Source organism: Mus caroli, unplaced genomic scaffold, assembly GCF_978045245.1.
Source record: "Mus caroli unplaced genomic scaffold, Mus_caroli_1 scaffold_19, whole genome shotgun sequence".
NCBI lineage: Eukaryota > Metazoa > Chordata > Mammalia > Rodentia > Muridae > Mus > Mus caroli.
In genome coordinates, this window is record NW_028227274.1 from 29,075,432 (window position 1) to 29,096,125 (window position 20,694).

The 20,694-nt window shown below is 41.7% G+C and overlaps 1 protein-coding gene across 9 annotated transcripts in view; it reads left to right on the forward strand.

Moving 5' to 3' along the window:
* Positions 1–20,694, forward strand: part of Sap130 (Sin3A associated protein 130) — a 103,934-nt gene that overhangs the window by 50,286 nt on the left and 32,954 nt on the right. For 7 of the 9 annotated variants that reach the window (XM_085833689.1, XM_085833690.1, XM_021150423.3 and 4 more), the window contains 7 exons: positions 1,518–1,665; positions 1,813–1,903; positions 2,081–2,185; positions 9,567–9,708; positions 12,366–12,487; positions 15,537–15,839; positions 17,261–17,438. In XM_085833689.1, coding sequence (XP_085689815.1) covers positions 1,518–1,665; positions 1,813–1,903; positions 2,081–2,185; positions 9,567–9,708; positions 12,366–12,487; positions 15,537–15,839; positions 17,261–17,438 — 1,089 coding nt within the window. The remainder of the gene's footprint in view (positions 1–1,517; positions 1,666–1,812; positions 1,904–2,080; positions 2,186–9,566; positions 9,709–12,365; positions 12,488–15,536; positions 15,840–17,260; positions 17,439–20,694) is intronic. The other 2 variants (XM_021150428.3, XM_021150420.3) reach the window with 1 other exon arrangement.

The following is a 20,694-nucleotide window of genomic DNA, read 5'->3' on the forward strand; positions in this document are numbered from 1 at the left end:
TGCTGTCACTGCCTGCCTCCCTTCTTAAGAGTGAGAATGAGTTGAAGGTGGTGGTCTGCCTCTGTAATGGCGGCACTGAGAAAGCTGCAGCAGGAGCCTAGGAACTCCATCCAAAATGATGATGATGGGAGAGGGAGAAGAGACGGGTTTTATAGTTGTTCATTGTCTGTGTGCATTTATGTGGCGTATGTGCCTCAGTGCATGAGCAGAGATAGAGGTCAGCTTTTCGGAGTAGATTCTCTCTTTCCACTCTGTGGGTCCCTCACTACAGGCTCAGGAAAGAATTCTCCCATCTTTTCTTTATGTATATTTTTAGTTGCCAAACATCTTTGATTCATTCAATATTTATCCTGGTAGCCCATGAGGTATGGATCCAAATTTTCCTTCTCAAATAGCTACATACTCTCTAAATATGCTTGCTTGTTTGTTTGTTCTTGTTTATGAAGCGGGGTCTTAGTATACTGTTTCTCAGGCTGGTCTGGAACTCCTGGGCACAGATGATCCTTGTGAATCTTGTGCCTCACTTCTTGAGGCAAAGAATTATGACCACCCCACTACTCAGTGCAATCCATATAAACCCCTCCCCTTTCTTTAAGAAGCCAACTTTAGTCTTTCGCCATCGTTAGTTTTGTAGCTTGCTGCCAGTGAGTGTGCCATACAGTGTGTGCTTGCATCCCTCTTACTAGTCATAACCACAAGCTTGTATTTCAGTGCGGTTACTCCGCTGAGTACAAAGTTATAAAACTCGGGGAAAGGTCAGGACTTCAAGCGTCTATGCACACCAGTCATAGTTATTTGTAATCTTTCCTTAGGAAACTTGTCAAAAATTCATAACATGAGAACTTCATTGTTTGTCTTTGGAATTCTCCACAACAAACTATGATTGGTATAAGTATGTTCTTTCAAATGTCACCAAGTATGAGATATTATTTCATTATTTCATCCAAAATCCTCAAACTTAGAAGGCAAAGATCTCAAACTCAAGACCAGTCTGGGTAACAAAGTAGACCCTGTCTTAAAAGGCCAAGGCCTCAGGTATAAGTAGTGACAAAGCCCTTGTTAGCATACTCAAGACTCCCTTGGGTTCCTTCTTCAGCTTTATGGGGGAAAATGGTGGGCCAGAAAAGTGGTTCTAACCCTGATACCCCGAGCTTAATCCCAAAACCCACACAGTAGAAGAAAAACAACTCCTACAAATTATCCTCTGATCTCCACATGTACTTTGTTCATGTGTGTGCCTACATACACACATAAATAAATGCAAACGAAATTCTTACAAGTGTTAACTTCATCATGACTGTGAGATAATTTATACATTGTTTGGGTATATATTGCTACCTTTTGAAGCAAGATGGCAACCAGCCACAAGAATGAAACCCAAGGGCCATTTATTTCATTATTGTCTTAACTAAAAATTGAAGTAATTTGTATGATCATAAGGACAAGGCGCCTTCTTTGACTACCTATGTTGTGTCTGTGAAGAACTTATGAGTTACATGGTACCACTTTCCCCACAGTCGGCCCACTTTATCTATCCAGCATCCACCATCTGCAGCCATTAGTATCCAGCGTCCTGCACAGTCTCGAGATGTGACAACAAGAATCACACTACCTTCTCATCCTGCGTTAGGGACTCCGAAACAGCAGCTCCATACAATGGCTCAGGTAAGAACTGTGACACCACCTGAGGGATAAACTAGAACCATGCTGACTTGGTCAAGGGCCTGCCAGTGTGAAGTGAGTCAGCACTTTTAGACTGGCTAGACTAGGAAAGATTCTTGTGTATAACTGTGTTCTGGGGTCCCCTCACAGAAAACCATCTTTAGCACTGGCACACCGGTGGCTGCGGCTACAGTAGCACCTATTCTGGCGACCAGCACGCTTCCTTCAACAAGCACAGCTGGTAAGTCGGGATCCTTCCGTCAGCGCGCCAGGCAGGAGGGAGGCAATCGCTCGGCATTTTTCACCTTCAGAGGAAAACTCTTTTCTCTTTCCCCAAGAGCTTTCCCAAGGTTTTTAAAGAGTCTGTACCGCGTACAGGGAAACTGCTGTTAAGGATTTTTTTTTACCCTCTTTTCAGGATCTGTGTCGCACACACAAGCTCCCACAAGTACAATTGTTACCATGACAATGCCCTCCCATTCATCCCATGCTACTGCTGTGACCACTTCAAATATCCCAGTTGGTAAGTGTTGGACATGTCGCACAAAAGCCTTTGAGGAATTTGCAGCCCATATGACCAGGCCTTCATGTCAAAGGTGGTAGGATTGTTTCCTTATTGTTGATTTTCAAAGCAACTCTGAATTTGACTTTGTGTACTTTTTATGTCTGTGTGTCTGTGTTCAGTATACATGCATACTACCTCAGTTTTTTGAAACTGTCAATCACTGAACCTAGAGCTTTCTATTTTGACTAGGCTAATTGGCCAGTAAGCCCTAGGAATTTGCTCGTTTCTGTCTGTTGAGATTACAGGCACATGGTGCTATGCCCACCTTTTTTCCATGGTTTCTAAACCTAGTCTCGGGTGTACATTTTCACAGCAAACCCTTTACCAAGTGAACCATCTCCCAGCCTCCAGAATTAGACTTTTATTTTATTGTTTTTTTTTTTTATCCTAATGGAGTTTATTGAAATCACTGGTTGTAGCTTAGCCCTTTCTTTTTCACAGCATCATAACCAGTCTAGCTTGCTTCTGCATCATCTGTTGTTTTTAATAATATTTTAAGTTTTGAGATTAAAGTGTATCTTTTCTCCTTCCAGCCCCTCCCATGCACACTCCCCTCCTCTTTGAAATTCATGGCCTCTTTTTAAATTGTTATATATACATATATAAATATTGTTACACAAACATATTCCTAAATACAACCTGCTCTGTTCATATGTTACCAGTGTGTCTATGAGCTCAGTGCTGGCCACTTGGTGCTGGATAACTAATGGTGGCCGGGCAGCTCTTTCCAAGGAATATCATTTACCTACTCTCAGCTTTCCCCAGTTATCAGTAGAAAACTAAAGAGCTTTTGCCTGCCACCTGTATGTAATGCTACATATGTGTACCATTAATTCACCCTTAGGGTTATCATGCCCTGCTGGTCATTGTTGTGGGTTATATATGTCATGCATGGTATACAATTCTTTGCTTTTCTCCCTCAGAGGTTTGACTAGAGACTTGGGGTACCATGAAAGCTACCTCTCATGGAGGAAACTTTCAGGTCAGACCCAGCATAAGTCCTCTATGCTCTGTGTCTAAAGTATGTGGAGTTTCTGAAATAGACTTTTCACTTGTAGGGTGCAACCAAGGACTTCAGAAATAGCCTATGCTTCAGAAGTCTTTTAGACAGCCCTCACCAACAAAGACAGACAGACTGCTCATTTCTGGTGTTGGGAATTTTGTTGGATAGTGGAGAAAGCATTGTCAGCCCAGATGGGAAATTTTCATTTCAATTCTGTGTCTGTGTGTGTCTGTGTGTGTCTCTGTGTGTGTGTGTGTGTGTGTGTGTGTGTGTGTTAGTCTTACAGATCTTAAATGTAGTTTTAGGTAGACAGATAATAATTAACTTTCACATATCTTCAACTGTTATTCTACTTGCCTTCCTCCTTCAGTATTTATCTCCTTTCCACATCCTAATAAAATTGATCCTCCATTTTCCACTTTTCCCTCAACTCATTATGGTATGTTCTAGTTCCACCCATTTACCTGAAAATTCCATGATTACATTTTTCTTCACACCAGTGAATAGTATTCAGTGTGTTGACATACCACATTTTCATGATTCGTTCAGCAGTTGAAGGACAACTAGGTTATTTACATTTCTTCAGAGTGGTAGTGAACTACATGACAGAGCATGCATGCATCTTCAAAGTAGGATGTCAAGACCTTTGGACATGTGTCAAGATGTGGTGTAGAGGAGTCATATGGTAGATTTACTTTTAGCTTTTTGAGAGTTCTCCACATGCCTTTCTAAAATAGCTGAACCAGTTTGCAGTCCCACCAACAGTCAAAGGGTTCTCTTTCCCTAAATCCTCTCCATTGTGTTGTTAATATTTGCCATTTTGCCTGGGGTAAGATGAAATCTCAAAAGTTGTTTTGATTTTGTATTTCCCAAGTTGTTAGAGACAATGAACATATTTTTGAGATTTTCCTTAGCCATTTTTAATTCTTTAGAGAATTCTGTTTAGATCCCAAGCTCATTTACTTAAATGAGTTGTCTGTCTGTTTTTCTTTTTTACTTTTTACCCTTTTCCTTTAGACTTTATATATTCTGGATAGTAATGTTCTGTCAGATGAATATTTGGCAAATATTCTCCCATCCCATTTCAATAGAAGATCCATCCTCTTCACCTGGTTGGTCATTTCTTTATATGTTCAGAAGCTTTCCCACGTGTCAATTGTTGGTCTCAGTTCCTGGACAAATGTAATTTTATTCAGAAAGTCCTTTCCTAAACCTGTATCCTATAGAGCCTGCCTTTTAGCTGAGAGTTTAAAGTTTTACCCTTAGGTCTTTGATCCATTTGGAATTGTTTTTTTGTGCAAAATGATAGAGAGATATGGGTCTAATTTCATTCTTGTAATGTGAACATCCATTTGTCCCAGCACCATCTGTGGAAGACTATCTTTTCCCAGTATATGTGTTGGCATTTTATATTGGATGGCTGTAGAACAAGTCCTCTTGTTCTCTTCTTCAACTTTCTCTATTGCTCTCCGTATCTATTTTATATTGCATGGCTGTAGAACAAGTCCTCTTGTTCTCTTCTTCAACTTTCTCTATTGCTCTCCGTATCTATTTTTGTGCTGAGCCTGTGACTCTGTAATATGTCTTGAGCTTTAGAATGGTAATCCCTCCAGTCCAGGGTGGTGGTTCTATTTTACTCAGGATTGTTTTGGCTATCTGGGGTCTTTTGTCGTTCCAAATGAATTTTAGAGTAGGGTTTTTTTGGTTGGTTGGTTGGTTGAGTTTTTTTGTTTGTTTGTTTTGTTTTGTCTTTTCCTATTCCTGTGAAGAATGAGATGAGGATTTTGATTGGGATTATATTGAATCTGTAAATGGCTTTCAGTAGAATGACGTTTTAACCATATTAATCATACCAATCCATGTACATAGGACATCTTTACATGTTGTAGTTTCTCAGTATTTAACATTTTCTTTGTCTGGGTCTTTCTACCTCCTTGTTTAGGCTTATTCCTAGATACTCGATTCTCTTTGAAACTCTTGTGAGTAGAGTACGTTCATGAGCTCTTTCTCTATCTGCTTGTTGATGGCTGCTATAGTCTGTGGTTCACAGATTCACCAGTCTGACCATGAAAAATTTTTATTTAAAAAGAGGCTTTTATTTAGAGAAGAGAATTGGGGATGCCTAAATATAGCATATAACCCCTCAGTTAGGGTTAGAAAGACAGAAAACACAAAGTCACATCCTCTTTTCCTGAAAGCAGAAGCTCATCTTGAGCAAAGCAAGCTTTTGCTTACAGAAGCAGAAACAGGGTTGGCCTTGTGACCCATCACCTTTCATGAAACACAGTATAAAACCAGGCAATTATAAAGATCAACTCTTGATGACACTTAAAATTTGGAAGTCTAATTTTACTTTATAGTTCTCTTAAACCCAGAAAATTTAAACTTTTAAATATAAAGTTAGCCATCAACAAAATATTAGCTATCACAGTGTGTATAGAAAAGTTAATGATTTTTGGAAATTGATTCTTTATCGCATTATTGAAATTGTTGATCTTTTCTAGTTTTCTCATAGAAGTTTTTGGATCTTTTATGTATATCATCTGCAAAGGACACATTTCACTTCCTTTCCTCTATGTATACCTTTATTTTCCTTCTCTTGGCCTTACTAGTGCTTCAAGCACAGTATTGAAAAGGAATGTCTCATTCCTGATTTCAGTGGGATTGCTTCAAGGTTTTATTTAGGGTGATGTTGTCTGTAGGTTTCTCTTATATCAATTTTACTATTTTGTGATGTATCTCATTTAGTAATACCTTCTAGGACTTTTATCATGAAGGCATGTTAAATTGTATCAAAGGCTTTTTCTATATCTGTTGAGATGATCATGTAAATTTTGTCTTTAAGTTTATTACTATGATTGTTAAATTTACTGACTTGCATATGTTGAACCATCCCTGCATCTCTGAGGTAAAGCCAGCTTGGTCATAATTTTCTTAGTTACTTTTCTTTCACTGTGATAAGACACTATGACCAAGACAGTCTATAGAAGAGTTGATTGAAGGCCTAGAACTGGAGAAGCTTAGAGACCATAACCATCGTGGCAGGGAGCATGGCCCCAGGTGAGCCAACATGTCACTGGAGCAGTAGCAGAGAGCTCAGCATCCCTAGTTGATAGAGCTGTTGGGAAGGACTTGGAGGTGTGGCCTTGTTAAAGGTGATGTGTAACTCAGTGTGGATGAGTTCTCCTCTTTCTGTTCCTTTCTAGCTGGCTGTAAGTGGAAAGTCTGGTGAACTTCTGTAGTGACTCTTTCTGGACTGTACTTCTCTTAGTTAGAAGTGTTTTTATGATAATTTCCATATCAATTTTTATGGGTCTGCTTAGGTTGTTGATCTCTTGTTGGTTATTTCTAGAAATCTATACATTTATGTTTTCTAACATATTTTGAAAGTATTTATAACATTTTTAAACTTTAGGGGTGTCTTTTGTGATGTCTCTTTGTTCTTTTATGATTCTTTTAGTTTGGGTCCTCTCTCTTTCTTTTGGATAACTGGGCCAAGGGTCTTGTTTATTTGTCTTGTGTGTACTTGTTTTTATCTGTTTGGGTGTGTCCTTCTTTAGTTTGGAGACATTTTCTTCAGTGTTCTTGTTGGCCGTGGGTCTGTGTCCTTGACCTGGGATTCTTTCCCTTGTCTGCTCTCTACCTCAAACGGATGGTCTTTTCGTGGTGTCCCGCCTTTCCTGTATGTTCCTTTCCTGGCTTGTTTTCTTTTCATATTCTTTGCTTGTTTCTTCTAGGTCCTCTCTACTTTTTCTTCAAGTCCTGATACTCTGCTTGATTCAGTCTACCTGTAAGACTTTCCTTTGTGTTTTCTAGTAGCGCTGTTTGGAATTTTCAGTTCTATCTTCATTTCACCTTGAGTTGCCAGTGTTTCTACTTACTGAAATCAGTTATCAAATGACAGGTTTTCTGTCCTCTCTATGAGCCTTGTGTGCGTGCAGGCATTTTATTCTCTTTAAGGCCCTTGAGCTGCTTTTGTCGTCTTTTTCAATTCTTCGATGAAGTTTTTTATGGTTTTTTGGCATCCTGGGCCTCATCTTTAGGTAGTTCTCATTTGCGACCATTACTGTAGGACTGATGAATTTGGGGTAGATAATACCTTGATCTTATGTATTGTTTGTATTTTTATGATTAGATCTAAGTATGTGGACTTTTTTGTTACTTCTCAGTCCTATATGAGCAGAGTAGGTTGAGGCAGAATCTAGGATATGCAGGCCAGGTTAGGCCTTGAGGTTGGATATGGCTTCAGTGGAATGAAGTTAGGTAGACATGGGAACCTGGGCTGGCATACATGATATGTGTCCTGGTATAAGCCTGGATTTGGGGGTAGATCAGGCAGTTAGAGAAGGTGCATGCACAAGACAGACACCAGGCCCTGATGAAGGATGTACAGGATCCAACTGGAAAGAAAGGTGGGCTATGTCATGAGAAGGGCCTGTAGGTTGCAGCCAGATAAGGAGGGGGACTTGTGGAAGGCTAGAGGCAGGAGTGGCAGGACTAGTCCAGGGCACTCGATGTGGGCTCAGGCTTGTTCTGGAGACTTGAAGAGCATTCATGGAGGGGAGGATCAGGCCAACCCACCCAGCGAGATCCTGGTGAAGGAGTTCTCCACTGTTATTGGTTAAAGAATTAGTTGTTTTTGTGTATATAAGCATTTTGCTGACTTGTATGTATGTATGTATACTACTTGAGTGTGTAGTGCCCACAGAGACCAGAAAAGAATGTTGAATCACCTGCAGTTTGGCTACTGATGGTTGTGAGCCACCATGTGGGTGCTCTTAAGTGGTGAGCCACTTCCACCTCTTGAATTTGACTTTTAATATTAACTTGCCATATATATTTGGCATTAAGAAATAGAGGGCCCAGAAACTTAGAATACCCAAGATACAAGTTGCAAAACACATGAAACTCAAGAAGAACGAAGACCAAAGTATGGTCACTTTGCCCTTCTTAGAATTAGGAACAAGACACCCATTGTAGGAGTTACAGAGACAAAGTTTGGAGCTGAGACAAAAGGATGAACCATCTAGAGACTGCCACACCCGGGGATCCATTCCATAATTAGCCTCCAAACGATGACACCATTGCATACGTCAGCAAGATTTTGCTGAAATGACCCTGATATAGCTGTCTCATGTGAGGCTATGCCGGTGCCTGGCAAACACAGAAGTGGATACTCACAGTCAGCTATTGGATGGATCACAGGGCCCCCAATGGAGGGGCTAGAGAAAGTACCCAAGGAGCTGAAGGGGTCTGCAACCCTATAGGTGGAACAACAATATGAACTAACCAGTACCCCCAGAGCTCGTGTCTCTAGCTGCATATGTAACAGATGATGGCCTAGTTGGCCATCATTGGGAAGAGAGGCCCCTTGGTTTTGCAAACTTTATATTCCACAGTACAGGGGAACACCAGGGCCAAGAAGTAGGAGTGGAGGGGGATATGGGAGACTTTTGGGATAGCATTTGAAATGTAAATGAAGAAAATACCTAATTAAAAAAAAAAGAAATAGAGGAAAAATGAATGACAATCTCCTGAGTATACAGACTTTCTTGGACTTGACTAATTATTTTGTATGTCTATATGGCAACAGGAGATGTCTTGGAGGAGTAAGTTCTCTTTTGTCACTATATGAGTGGTTCCCAAAGATCAGGCTTCCAGACAAGTGCCCTTACTACTGGGCCATCTCACCAACCCAGATTTGACTTCTCATCAAACTGTACTTGAATGTATTCTGTACCGTAAAAAGTTGAAGTTAACTTTGCTATAGCAGAAGGAAGAATAGAACAGTTAATCACCCTCAGTTTTCATAGGAGAGCTATCCCAAGATGCATTATGACTATCCTCTAATTTCTTCCAAAATCATTGCCATTTTATATCAAAATATTTTGCTGAAGGGTGTGTGTGTGTGTGTGTGTATGTGTGTGTGTGGCATGATTGGGTTGTATGTGTGCATGTGCATGTACACACAGATGGTTGTGGAGACTAGAAGTCAACTTGAGTTGTTTCCCGAGAGTCATCCACCTTATATTTTGAGCAGGGTTTCTTACTCATCTGGAGCTGGCCCAAGAGCCTCAGGCATCCCCCCATTTTTTATCTTCCAAGGGAAGACTGTCTCCTTCTCTCAAGTTCACACCACCATGCTCATATTTTATAGTAATTCTAGAAATCCTCTTGCTTGCACATCGGTGAGTTTCTTAAGCCTCTAATTAGTTCAATCTTGGGATCCCCAAAAAGCCAGGCTGAAAGTAAAAGGCCTGGCATTTATAATGATACTACTCACCATGTCTGGCTCACCCGTGGGTAGTAATGGAATTGATCCTTTATCATCTCTAGCTAAGGTGGTGCCCCAGCAGATCACACACACTTCCCCTCGGATCCAGCCTGATTACCCTCCAGAGAGGAGTAGCCTGATTCCCATTTCCGGCCATCGGGCCTCTCCAAATCCAGTGGCCATGGAAACCCGAAATGACAACAGGTAGGAGGCAATGTCTCAGTTGCCCTTATCTCATGGTATTGTTTTGCTTTCCCTTCTGAAAATAATACACTATTGAGTTTGTATTTCATAGAGTTATGAAAACCATTATTCTTCTGGTGGGTATTCTAGTAACTATTTCTTGGATGTGTTAAATTTTCTTTTGTTTTTGGGTTTGGTGTTTTGTTTTTTGACCATTTTTAGAATATGGGTTGCAAGATCATAATCTTTTTACATAAGTACTTATGTTTGTTTCTCCTAAGAGCAATATATTCTTGTAAGCAATTACGGATAATTGAAGTGATTGTGTAGCTATTCGTTCTCCTTTCCACACCTTCATTGTCTCATTGACAGGCCAGTTATATTGTAGAATATCAGTTTGGCTTTGTCATATTGTATCCTCACCATTAGATTGAGGCTGTACATTTTTGGAGTGGTTTTTTTGTTGTTGTTTTTGGGTTGGTTTGTTTGTTTTTGTTTGTTTGTTTGTTGTGAACAAGCTAAAGAAGTACTAGTTTGTTGTTGTTGTTGTTGTTGTCATTGTTGTTTTATTGCAAAGTGGATACAGTGCAGGGAAACAGTAGACTCAGGTAAGATGCTTAAGAGCCTGTGTAAAATACCGAGACTGCCAAGTGTGATGGCACATGCCTTTAACCAGCACTTGGGAGACAAAGGCAATCAAATCTCTGAGTTTGAGGCCAGCTTGGTCTACGTAAAGAATTCCAGGACAGCCAGGATGACGTAGTGAAACCCTGCATCGATATCAACAACTTTGACTTTTAATCAGTTTGAGCCTGTGAATGTAGTTTTACTAATTAGCAGGCTAGGGATTTAGTTTTATTCATTGCTGCCATTTGTGTGGAGTGAAAATGCTCTCTTTTGGGATGCCCTTAAGACCATACTTGTGGGATGCGCCATCTCCCTTCCACCCTAGCCCAGGATTCTGCTGTTTTCCAGGGGGCTTTGGGATAGTTTGGAGACCTGCATTTCAAACTTTGGCTTTATCTATCGATTGTTGGTCCTCCATGCCTTTGCGGTAGTCAAAGGTCAGAAGTGAGTGACATTTGAAGACATGCTGCCACTTGCAGTTCAACCCCATTCCATATCTGTATTCCTTTGCCAACAGTGTAAAACTTTTAAAAATACTTAATGGTTTTACTTAATATAATGCTTTAATGTCTATCTACCAAGCTAAATGTTCTTATTAGCTCTAAAACTTTGTATGTTTTCTTAGATTTCCAAATCAAGCATTTCATCTACAAATAGGCAGGACAATTATCATATAAACATTATCTCTTCATTTTTATTTATTTTAGAAAGTAGCCAGAGTTTTCAATAGCATATTAGTGGGATGGCTCAGCACTTAGGGGCTGGCTGCTCTTCAGGGGATCTGAGTTCAGTTCCCAGCACCCACATGGCAGCCTGCAACCACCTGTAACTGTACCTCCAAGGAATCTCAGACCTGCTCTGGCCTCCGTGGTACACATGCACACATGCAGACCAAAGACCCACACACATAAGTAAGTAAGAATATTAAACTGCAGTGTCAGTGGAGACAGTGAGCATCCTTGTCTTGTCCTGCCTTACCTGGCATTTTCTGATAGGTTTCATTCCATTCTGTGTGCAGTGCAGTGAGTAAAAGTTCTCGTCCTATTTTAAGACTTATTTATTTCATGAAGGGTGTGCAATGTTTTTGAAAATATTTTAAACTACTTCAAATCGTTGCTTTTTTGATTTTAAGTATGTAAAGCATGAATAGAAAGTGTGTTACTCTTTTCTCCCTATGACAAGCAGTGGCTGTGAAGGACTTGTTGCTCTACGGAATTCAGTTTGGTGTACAATTCTTTGGTCTAAGTATCAAGTAAAATTTGTTTGTTGTCTTTTCTCATACTTTCCCTGACCATTTTTGATATCAAGAAAGTATTAAGTTCAGAAAAACAAAGTAAATCTCATTTCTTTCTCTGAACTAATTTCTATAAATTACGTTTGTTTGGGTTTTGTTTTTTTGTTTTTTTTTTTTTGCATGTTTGATTACATTTTCCAACAAAAACAACATAACTGTCTGGTTTCGAGTGTAGTAGTTCATTGGTTGATTGATTGGCTAGAGAAGGGATCTTGTTATGATACCACATGGTCATCTCAAAATCTTGGACTTAAATTAAATGAATGTTCCATCTCCTGGGGTTTTGTCATTTGTTTTGGTAATTGTCTTTCTCAGAAAACATCTGTAAAGTTTTTTGTTGTTGTTGTTGTTGTTGTTTTTAAGATGTATTTATTATTATATGTAAGTACACTGTAGCTGTCTTCAGACACTCCAGAAGAGGGCATCAGATCTCATTACAGATGGTTGTGAGCCACCATGTGGTTGCTGGGATTTGAACTCAGGACCTTCGGAAGAGCAGTCAGTGTTCTTAACCACTAAGCCATCTCTCCAGCCCCATAAAGTTCTAAAAAGTCATCTACAGAGACTGCTGTTGGCATTAATTGACATGGGTCCTAACAGTAACCATTTTCTTGTTTACAGCTTCTTGGTTTTGTCCTTTGATGCAAGATTTGGACACTTGGGAGAATCTGTGTAGTGGCGTGCAATACGTCAGCAGAGTCTGGGGGATCCTTGGAAGAAAATAACTCTGTTTCATGTAATCTGTGCTGTATTCTAGACCTTCCGTTCCTGTTCAGTTCCAGTACTTCTTGCCAACTTACCCACCCTCTGCCTACCCGCTGGCTGCACACACCTACACCCCCATCACCAGCTCTGTGTCCACTATCCGGCAGTACCCAGGTATGCGAGTACACTGAAGGAGCTCTTGCACATTGTCACTTTTGTCAGCAGAGAGAAAGAAACTGATCTGCTATTTCAGTAAGGGAGACTGTGGTTCTAGCTTCTTGCCAGATGCATATCATGTAAGACTGCAAGTGCCTTGAATCACCATTTATATGATCTGTGAAGGGCGGTTTCTTATTTGTGATATTTGAATAGTTTTAACATCCCTGAGAATAAGCGTGTGCCTTAAAATAATATCATACTTTCTATGAATAAAGTTGTATTCTGCAGGTTGGTTTTAAGTCTTGTTATGTTTTAGTTGGCCAACCTGATTTGTAAATACTGATTTATCATATAATCCAGACAAAGTCAGTGTGAATTTTGTTTTGGGTTTGGGTATTTTTGGGGGAGTGGTTGTTTTGGGGTTTGGGTTTTGGCTTTTTGAGTCAATGTTTCTCTTTGTAGCAGTCCTGTCTAGAACTCAAGGTCATCTTTCCTTGAACTCTCAGAGATGTCTGCCTATGTCTCCCACGTACTGGGATTAAAGGTGTACCCCACCATGCCTAGCAAATTTTTTTATTTTTTCTTTTTGTAAGGTTTATTTATGTGTAAGTCTATATACAACATGTGTCTGAGTGTCTAGAGAAGTCAAAAGTGTGTCAGATTCCTGTGAGCTGGAGCTGCCAGCATTGATAAGCAGCATGAACAGGAGGCACTCAACTGCTTCACCAACTCTCTGTCCCTAGACAAAATTCTTAGCTTTGAGTTTGTATAACTTTTTCCCCAGATCTCAAAAAGCCTTGTCCAGAGTGAGCCAGGTGTAGAGTTATATTATATAGGATAGAATCCCAGCACATAGGAAGCTGAGGGAGGAGGTCCCACCTTCAATATTAGCCTGGATTACATAGCAGCTTCTAGACCTACCTGTGTTATTCCGCATGACCCAGTCCAAGAAAAAAAATCGGGATGAAGATGAGGATGTGGCTCAGTTGGTAGGGCATTTGCCCAGCACGCACAGAGCTCCACGTAAACCAAGCTTGGTGGTTTGTGCCAAAATTCTGAACACTGAAGAGCATGGGGAGTCAAAACTTCAAGGTTGTCTACTACATAGCAAGTTTGAGTCCAGCCTGGGATACAAAGATCCTGTCTTTAAAAAACAAAAGCCTGAGCAGGAGAGATGGCTCAGTGGGTAAAGGTACTGATGCCAAGTCCCTGACCTGAGTTGAATCCCCAAGACCCACATAGGGTATTATCCTCCAGCCACCACATGTCCCCACCACACTCCATCATATGTATGTGTGTGCTGTAGAGTGAGTCTTGGGGGCAGAGAATAACTGTGGGAGTGGGTTCTTTCCCCTGTTGGGGGTAGAACTTAATAATCAGGCCCAGCCATAAGTGCCCTTTACCTGCTGAGCCATGTCCTCGCCCTGTTTGTGTTACTTGGAAACAAGACCCCCTGTATTTGGGGCTGACATGCTGTGTAATGGGGGATGACCCTGAACTTTGATCCTCCCCTTCAGTGTGTTGGGATTGCAGACATGAATCACCACACTGAGTTGCTGAGCTATGTATTATTTTGTCACTGAGATGGTATTTTTAAATGTTTATTTTGTTGTTTATTTGTGTGTGTGTGAATATTACATGTATGTGAGCACAGATGCCCACGGAGGCCAGAAGCTGGCTTCAGCTCTTCTAAAGCTGCAGTCAGATGGTTTTGAGTCACCAAACATGGTACTGGGTCAAACTGCTGAGCTGTCTCTCCAGACCCCTCTTTACTATTGATTATTTTTGTTTTTAATGATGGGGGTGGGAGGGTGCCTGTGTTGTGAGTGCTGGAACCCAAGGTGTCCAAATCTGGGCATCAGGTACACTGGAGTTTTAGTGTCAGGGGACTGTGAGCCAAATGACATGGGTGCTGGGAAGGAAGCCCACTCCTCTTCAAGAGCAGTGTGTCCTGGTCACCACTGACTGCACCATCTCTGTGGCTCCCACTTGTGGTTTTCAGTGAGGCTACTGGACAACTGAAAATTATATGTGACCTGATATTCCCAGTTTGAACAGTACTGGTTTCAAATTTCAGGCACTCTAAATATTTCATAAACTTGGAAATAGGTTCTACCCCTTCCTGGTTATTCCAATAAGAATTCTCTTATGGGGTTGGGGGCTGGAGCAGTGGCTCAGTGGTGGAGTGTGCACTGCTCTTACTGAGGACACAGCCTCCTGGGGCAGGCAGCTCATACCTGCCCATAACTCCAGCTCCAGGGGATCCAGTGCTTCTGGCCTCCAAGAGAATCCACATGTGTGCACACACCCACACAGAGACACACATAATTAGAAGTGCCTTTGACAATATTTCTATCAATTAAAGCAAAGATTTGTGACCTGGTTAACACATGGGTTATTTTAGAAGTTTTTTATTCTTTTAGCACTGTTGTCTAGCTAATATTTGTAATCTGGGAGATTATTTTTAAGACTGACTCTTAAGGGGGCTGGCGAGATGGCTCAGTGCTTAAGAGCGCCGACTGCTCTTCCGAAGGTCCCAAGTTCAAATCCCAGCAACCACATGGTGGCTCACAACCATCAGTAATGAAGTATGATGCCCTCTTCTGGAGTGTCTGAGGACAGCTGCAGTGTACTTACATATAATAAATAAATAAATCTTTAAAAAAAAAAAAAAAAAAAAAGACTGACTCTTAAAATGTAGTCCAGGCTGACCTAGAATTCACTATGTAACTCCGACTCACCTAGAACTTAGAACAATCCTCCTGCATCATCCTCCTAAGTACTAAGATCATCAGTATCAGCCCAACTTTCTCATTCCATTGTATTCCTGATAATTTGGCAAAAAGAAATTGGTAGGTAATAAAAAAGAAAAACAATTCTGTGTACAGAGTTTTCTGTAAGGAGTCTAATAGCAGCTGAGGACTGAACCCTGAGCCTTGATTCATGCTAGGTGAAAATGCTCTGCTACTCAGATACACCCCCTACCCCTTACCCAGTGAGGAAACTGGTCACTTTGCTGTTACCTCTGTGTGTATCTGGAGCTGACCTTCTGTGTTATTTTCAGTTTCTGCTCAAGCCCCAAACTCCACCATCACAGCTCAGACTGGTGTTGGTGTAGCATCTACAGTCCACCTGAACCCCATGCAGCTGATGACAGTGGATGCTTCACATGCCCGACATATCCAGGGGATCCAACCAGCACCCATCAGTACACAGGGAATCCAGCCAGCCCCCATTGGGACATCAGGGATCCAGCCAGCACCAATTGGCACCCAAGGAATCCATTCAGCAGCCCCAATCAACACTCAGGGGCTTCAGCCAGCAGCAATGGGTAATCAGCAGCCACAGCCTGAGGGGAAAACCTCAGGTAAGTTTAACTCTTTGATGAAAGGGGGGACCTAAAATATAGGGGGGGGGCAATCAGAAGCCAGACTCACAACCTGGGGCCAGTCCTCAGCAGAATGAGAAAACCACAGGAGCACTGTTATTTGTGTAAACACAGAACAAAACAGCGGAGTTTTAAAACAAATGCATGGAAGAAGTCTGCCTGGGTTTTACTCTTGGCTCTGCCACTATCAGGCTTTGTAACCTCAGGTAATTCTTCAGGATTTAGTTTTGCCTTTGTAAGATGAGTTGCTTAGAATTTACTTACAGATTCACATTAAAAATGTATATGTGAGCCCCAAAAGGTGGTTCATACCTTTAAACCCAGAGGTTGAGAGGCAGAGGCAGGTAGATTTCTGCGAGATCAGAGGCAGCCGGGTCTTCATAGTGAATTCAAGGACAGCCAGAGCTACACAGTGAGATATCCTGTCTTTTTAAAAAAAAAAAAAAAAAAGCCTTGGCAGGGATGAGGTATGGGCTGTGGAACGGTTGGAGGGTGGACCGGGAGGTGAGTAAAGTCTGGAGTGTTTAAAAAAAAAAGATTAATTAAAAAGAAAAAAAGAAAAGCCTGAGAGATGGCTCAGAGCTCTGAGCACTGCTTGCTCTGCCAGAAGATCCAGGCTTGATACCCAGCACCTGTGTAGCAACTAACAGCCCTGTTCATTCCGGGGGGTCCCACCCCGCCTCTTGCCCTTCGTGCACACACACAGTTTTTAAACATATATGCAGTCAAAACTCCTACACACGTAACGTGAGACTAGGAATGAATCTTGGGAATAGCATGTGTGAACGTCCTAATCTGCGTTTGTGCTCAGTCAAAGGAGCTCTGGAAAAAGTTCAAGTGAAAGAGCAAAATTCCCTTCCATTGTTCCCATTTAGTTTGTCATTTTCTTCAGAGTTGTATGTAAGCAGAACCTTAACGTTATCTTCATAATATTAATAATATTATTAATGTTCAGGACAAAATACTAGTAGAAGAATCATAAAACGGAATGAGTCATTGTGCTTAAAGTACTGATTGGTTAGTTGGGTCTTTTTTTTTTTTTAATGTATTTTCAAAAGGATAAGAGAGTAGTACTGTATAGCAAACATAACAGTAGTGGGGAGACTAAGGCGGTCATACCTATAGGCTGATGGTCCACCCACACACGTGAGAAAAGTGATATGTGGTGTTGTAATCTGCATTGATGGGCTTGCTGACTTTCCAGTGTGCCTTGTAAGCCTCATGCTGTTTCTTCTCTCTTGAGAATAGAGGTTTTTCTAAGGATCAAACACAAGACTTCCTATGCTAGGCACCCTTGCTTCTGGTGAATACCGATACCCCGTGTCTCGGTGGTGTTTGTGTTGGATGTGGCATTTAGATAAATGTTGTGCTTCTCTCTCCTGGCCTCACTTGTCTTTCAGCAGTGGTGTTGGCAGATGGAGCTACAATTGTAGCCAACCCTATTAGCAACCCATTCAGTGCTGCTCCAGCGGCAACCACAGTGGTCCAGACACACAGTCAGAGTGCTAGCACCAACACACCAGCCCAGGGCTCTTCTCCCCGGCCAAGCATACTGCGGAAGAAACCTGCCACAGATGGGTGAGTAGCCTCAGAAGTGTATTTGGCATAAATAGTAGATTCTTACATCCAATGCAGGGAACAGCTCACTTTCATCTCTTACACTTCAGAGTTTCCTCCAAGGTCTAGAGAGAAGGTGCAGCAGTCACAAGCATGCTCTGCTCTTATCCTTACAAGATGCACCAATATAGCATTCACAAACATAGCCACAGTTACAGCCACAATTCCAGGGGATCTGCTGCTCTCTTCTAGACACTAGGAATGTGCATGCTGCACGTGCAAGCAAAACACTCGCAGATGTAAATTTTATTTTAAATAAAAATGGTCTCACCGGGCATGGTGGCGCACGCCTTTAATCCCAGCACTTGGGAGGCAGAAGCAGGCAGATTTCTGAGTTCAAGGCCAGTCTGGTCTACAGAGTGAGTTCCAGGACAGCCAGGGCTACACAGAGAAACCCTGTCTCGAAAAAAAACAGAAAACAAAACAAAACAAAAAACAACAACAAAAAGTCTCCAAAACAGTTACTCTCAGTAAACTGCGTCCTGCTCAGACTAGAACATTAAGACTCTTTTCAGTCAAGAGATGACCATCCCAAGTATATATTGTATACTGTGTGCTTTAGGGGTTCTCTCTAGCCCTAGAGGTTTCAGTTTGCTTCTGTTGCTGTAGTAAAGACCATAACCAAAGCAACCTGGGAAGAAAGTATTCGCTTGGCTTACACATCACAGCCCATCTTGAAGGAAGTCAGGGCAGGAACACAAGACTGGAGCCTGGCAGCAGGAACTGAAGCAGAGATCATGGAGAAGTGCTGCTTCCCGGCTTGTTCAGCATGCTCTTATACAACCCAGGGGCTCATGGTAAGCCAGCCCTCCCATATCAATCATTAATCAAGAAAATGCAGACTTGCCTGTCAGTCAGTATTATGGCAAGGTTTTTTTCAGCTGAGGTTCTCTCTTTTTTTTTTTTTTTTTTTTTTTTTTTTGTATTTATTATTATATCTAAGTATACCTTAGCTGTCTTCAGATGCACCAGACGAGGGCGTCAGATCTCATTACAGATGGTTGTGAGCCACCATGTGGTTGCTGGGATTTGAACTCAGGACCTTTGGAAGAGCAGTCGGTGCTCTTAACCACTGAGCCATCTCTCCAGCCCAAGGTTCTCTCTCTTAAATGACTCCAATTTACACCAGGTTCACAAAAACACCACACACACACACAATCCTGAAAATGTTAATATAGCTTGTAATTAACTCCTTGGATATATCTTGGGGTTTCTTTAATGTGAACCTTGTATATTTTTTTTCTCATCAAACATAAATTGTTGCTAGGAATAAGCAGTTTTTCAAGCATATTGAGATTCCTTTTTAGTGACAAGCAGTATTGTGTGCTCAGATGCCTTCCAGTGTAGGAAGCCCTGTGTCATAGAGTACAGTGGGGTGTGAGCACTCCTGCTTCCAGAGCCAGGGTGATGCCATCAGCACTGGAAAAGTAAACTGCAAGGCAGGCTTGACTGACTGGAGTGAGGGCCAGAGGGGCGTTAAGCTCTGGAGTTGTTTGCGTGGACCAGAGTTACTGGCTTTGTTTATTATGAATACTTTGTAAAGTTCTTTTTAAAAGCTCAGTTCAGCCCATGGTGACACAACCTTAATAAAAACAAAAGACAGGCCCAGAGAGATGGCTCTTGCTGAACTTGCTCTTTACTTTTTTGAGAAAGAAATGGTTGAGAGAATGTCCTTCTGGGTGTGGTGGCACATGCATGCTACCTACGATGGCAGGGAATCATGAGTAGGGAGGGCCAGCCTGGACAGAGCATTCGAAAGAGACCAAGGCCAGAGAGATGTCTGGGTGGGTAAAGAGCACTTGCTGTAGCTGTCTGACCCACCCCACCCCCCAAGAACCCTGGAACCTCTGTAAAAATCTGAATCCTGTGGCATGCGTCTGTGAATTCTGAATTCCTACAGTGGAGGGTGGAGGCAGGAGGATTGCCTAGAAACTCACAAGCCTGGAGTGTGGGGCAAAGTAACACAATCAAAAGCCCCTACCCCACAAGCTGGGAGGTGAGAACTGACTTAAAGGTTGTCTTCTGGGGGCTGGAGAGATGGCTTAGTGAGTAAGAGCGGCTCTTCCAGAGGCCATAGGTTCAATTCCCAGCACCCGCATGGCAGCTCAAGACTGTCTGTAACTCCAGTTTCAGGGGATCTGTCACCCTCACACCCATGCACTTGCACATTTAAAAAAAAAACAAAACAGTTGTTTTCTGGTCTTCACACACATGCCATGGCACGCATATATGCATGCTCAGACATAAATCTATACAGAAAAATAAAGGAGAGAGTTTTCACAGCTGCAGCTAGTAATGTTGCCTGTTGTTGGGGTCTGGGAATTGCCACACAAATCATACACCATAATAGTGGATATCCAGGGGCACAAGAAGGAACAACTTAATTGTGGCACCAGTCTGTCCTCAGGGCAGGCTTTTTATATGAAAACCAGGTTCAAAGATTCGAAGGCAAGCATTGAAGTGGTAAAACATTTTTGGCTAACTGGACAAAGTATTATCAGTCAATCTTTAAGCTGGGTCCTGAGTGAGCTAAGGAGGGTGGTGGACAGGTGGTAAACAGGGGAATTTCAGAACATTTGAGATAATAGGGTACAAGTGATTCATCCAAATTTTGGGCTTATTAGTAAATATTTTTTAGTGTCAGCTATTGATAATTACTTCTGAGAAGTGGAGTCTAAGAGCCAGAACTTAATTTCACCTTATGAGCAGAATGGAGACTGAATACAAAATGGCTGCAGTTATGTTAAAGGAGCAGGCCTTACCACCTGCCACTCAAAATATCTAGTGCTCCACCACCCTAATTTTTACTCCAGGGAATAATTAGGTCTCCTCTCTGGTGTACCCACTCCTCTCCTTCATTGCCTGTTCAAGAAAGGTTCTTCCTCACTCTTAAATCATCACTTTTTATTTTGAGGGGGAAATGGTTTTTTGGTTTGGGGGTGGGGAGGGCTTGGTGCTGGGACAACACCTTTCTCATGCTAGAAGCACTCTAACATTGAGCTGTATCCTAGCATTGTGTATTTACAATTGTAAATTGTATATTGCTGTGTTTTTTAAAAAATGTACTGATGGGAGCTGGATGGCAGTGGTACACACCTTTAACCCCAGCACCCTGGAGGCTGAGGCAAGTGGATATCTGTGAGCTTGACGACAACCTAGTCTACAAAGTGAGTTCTAGGACAGCCAAGGCTACAAGGTGAAACCTTATCTCAGAAAC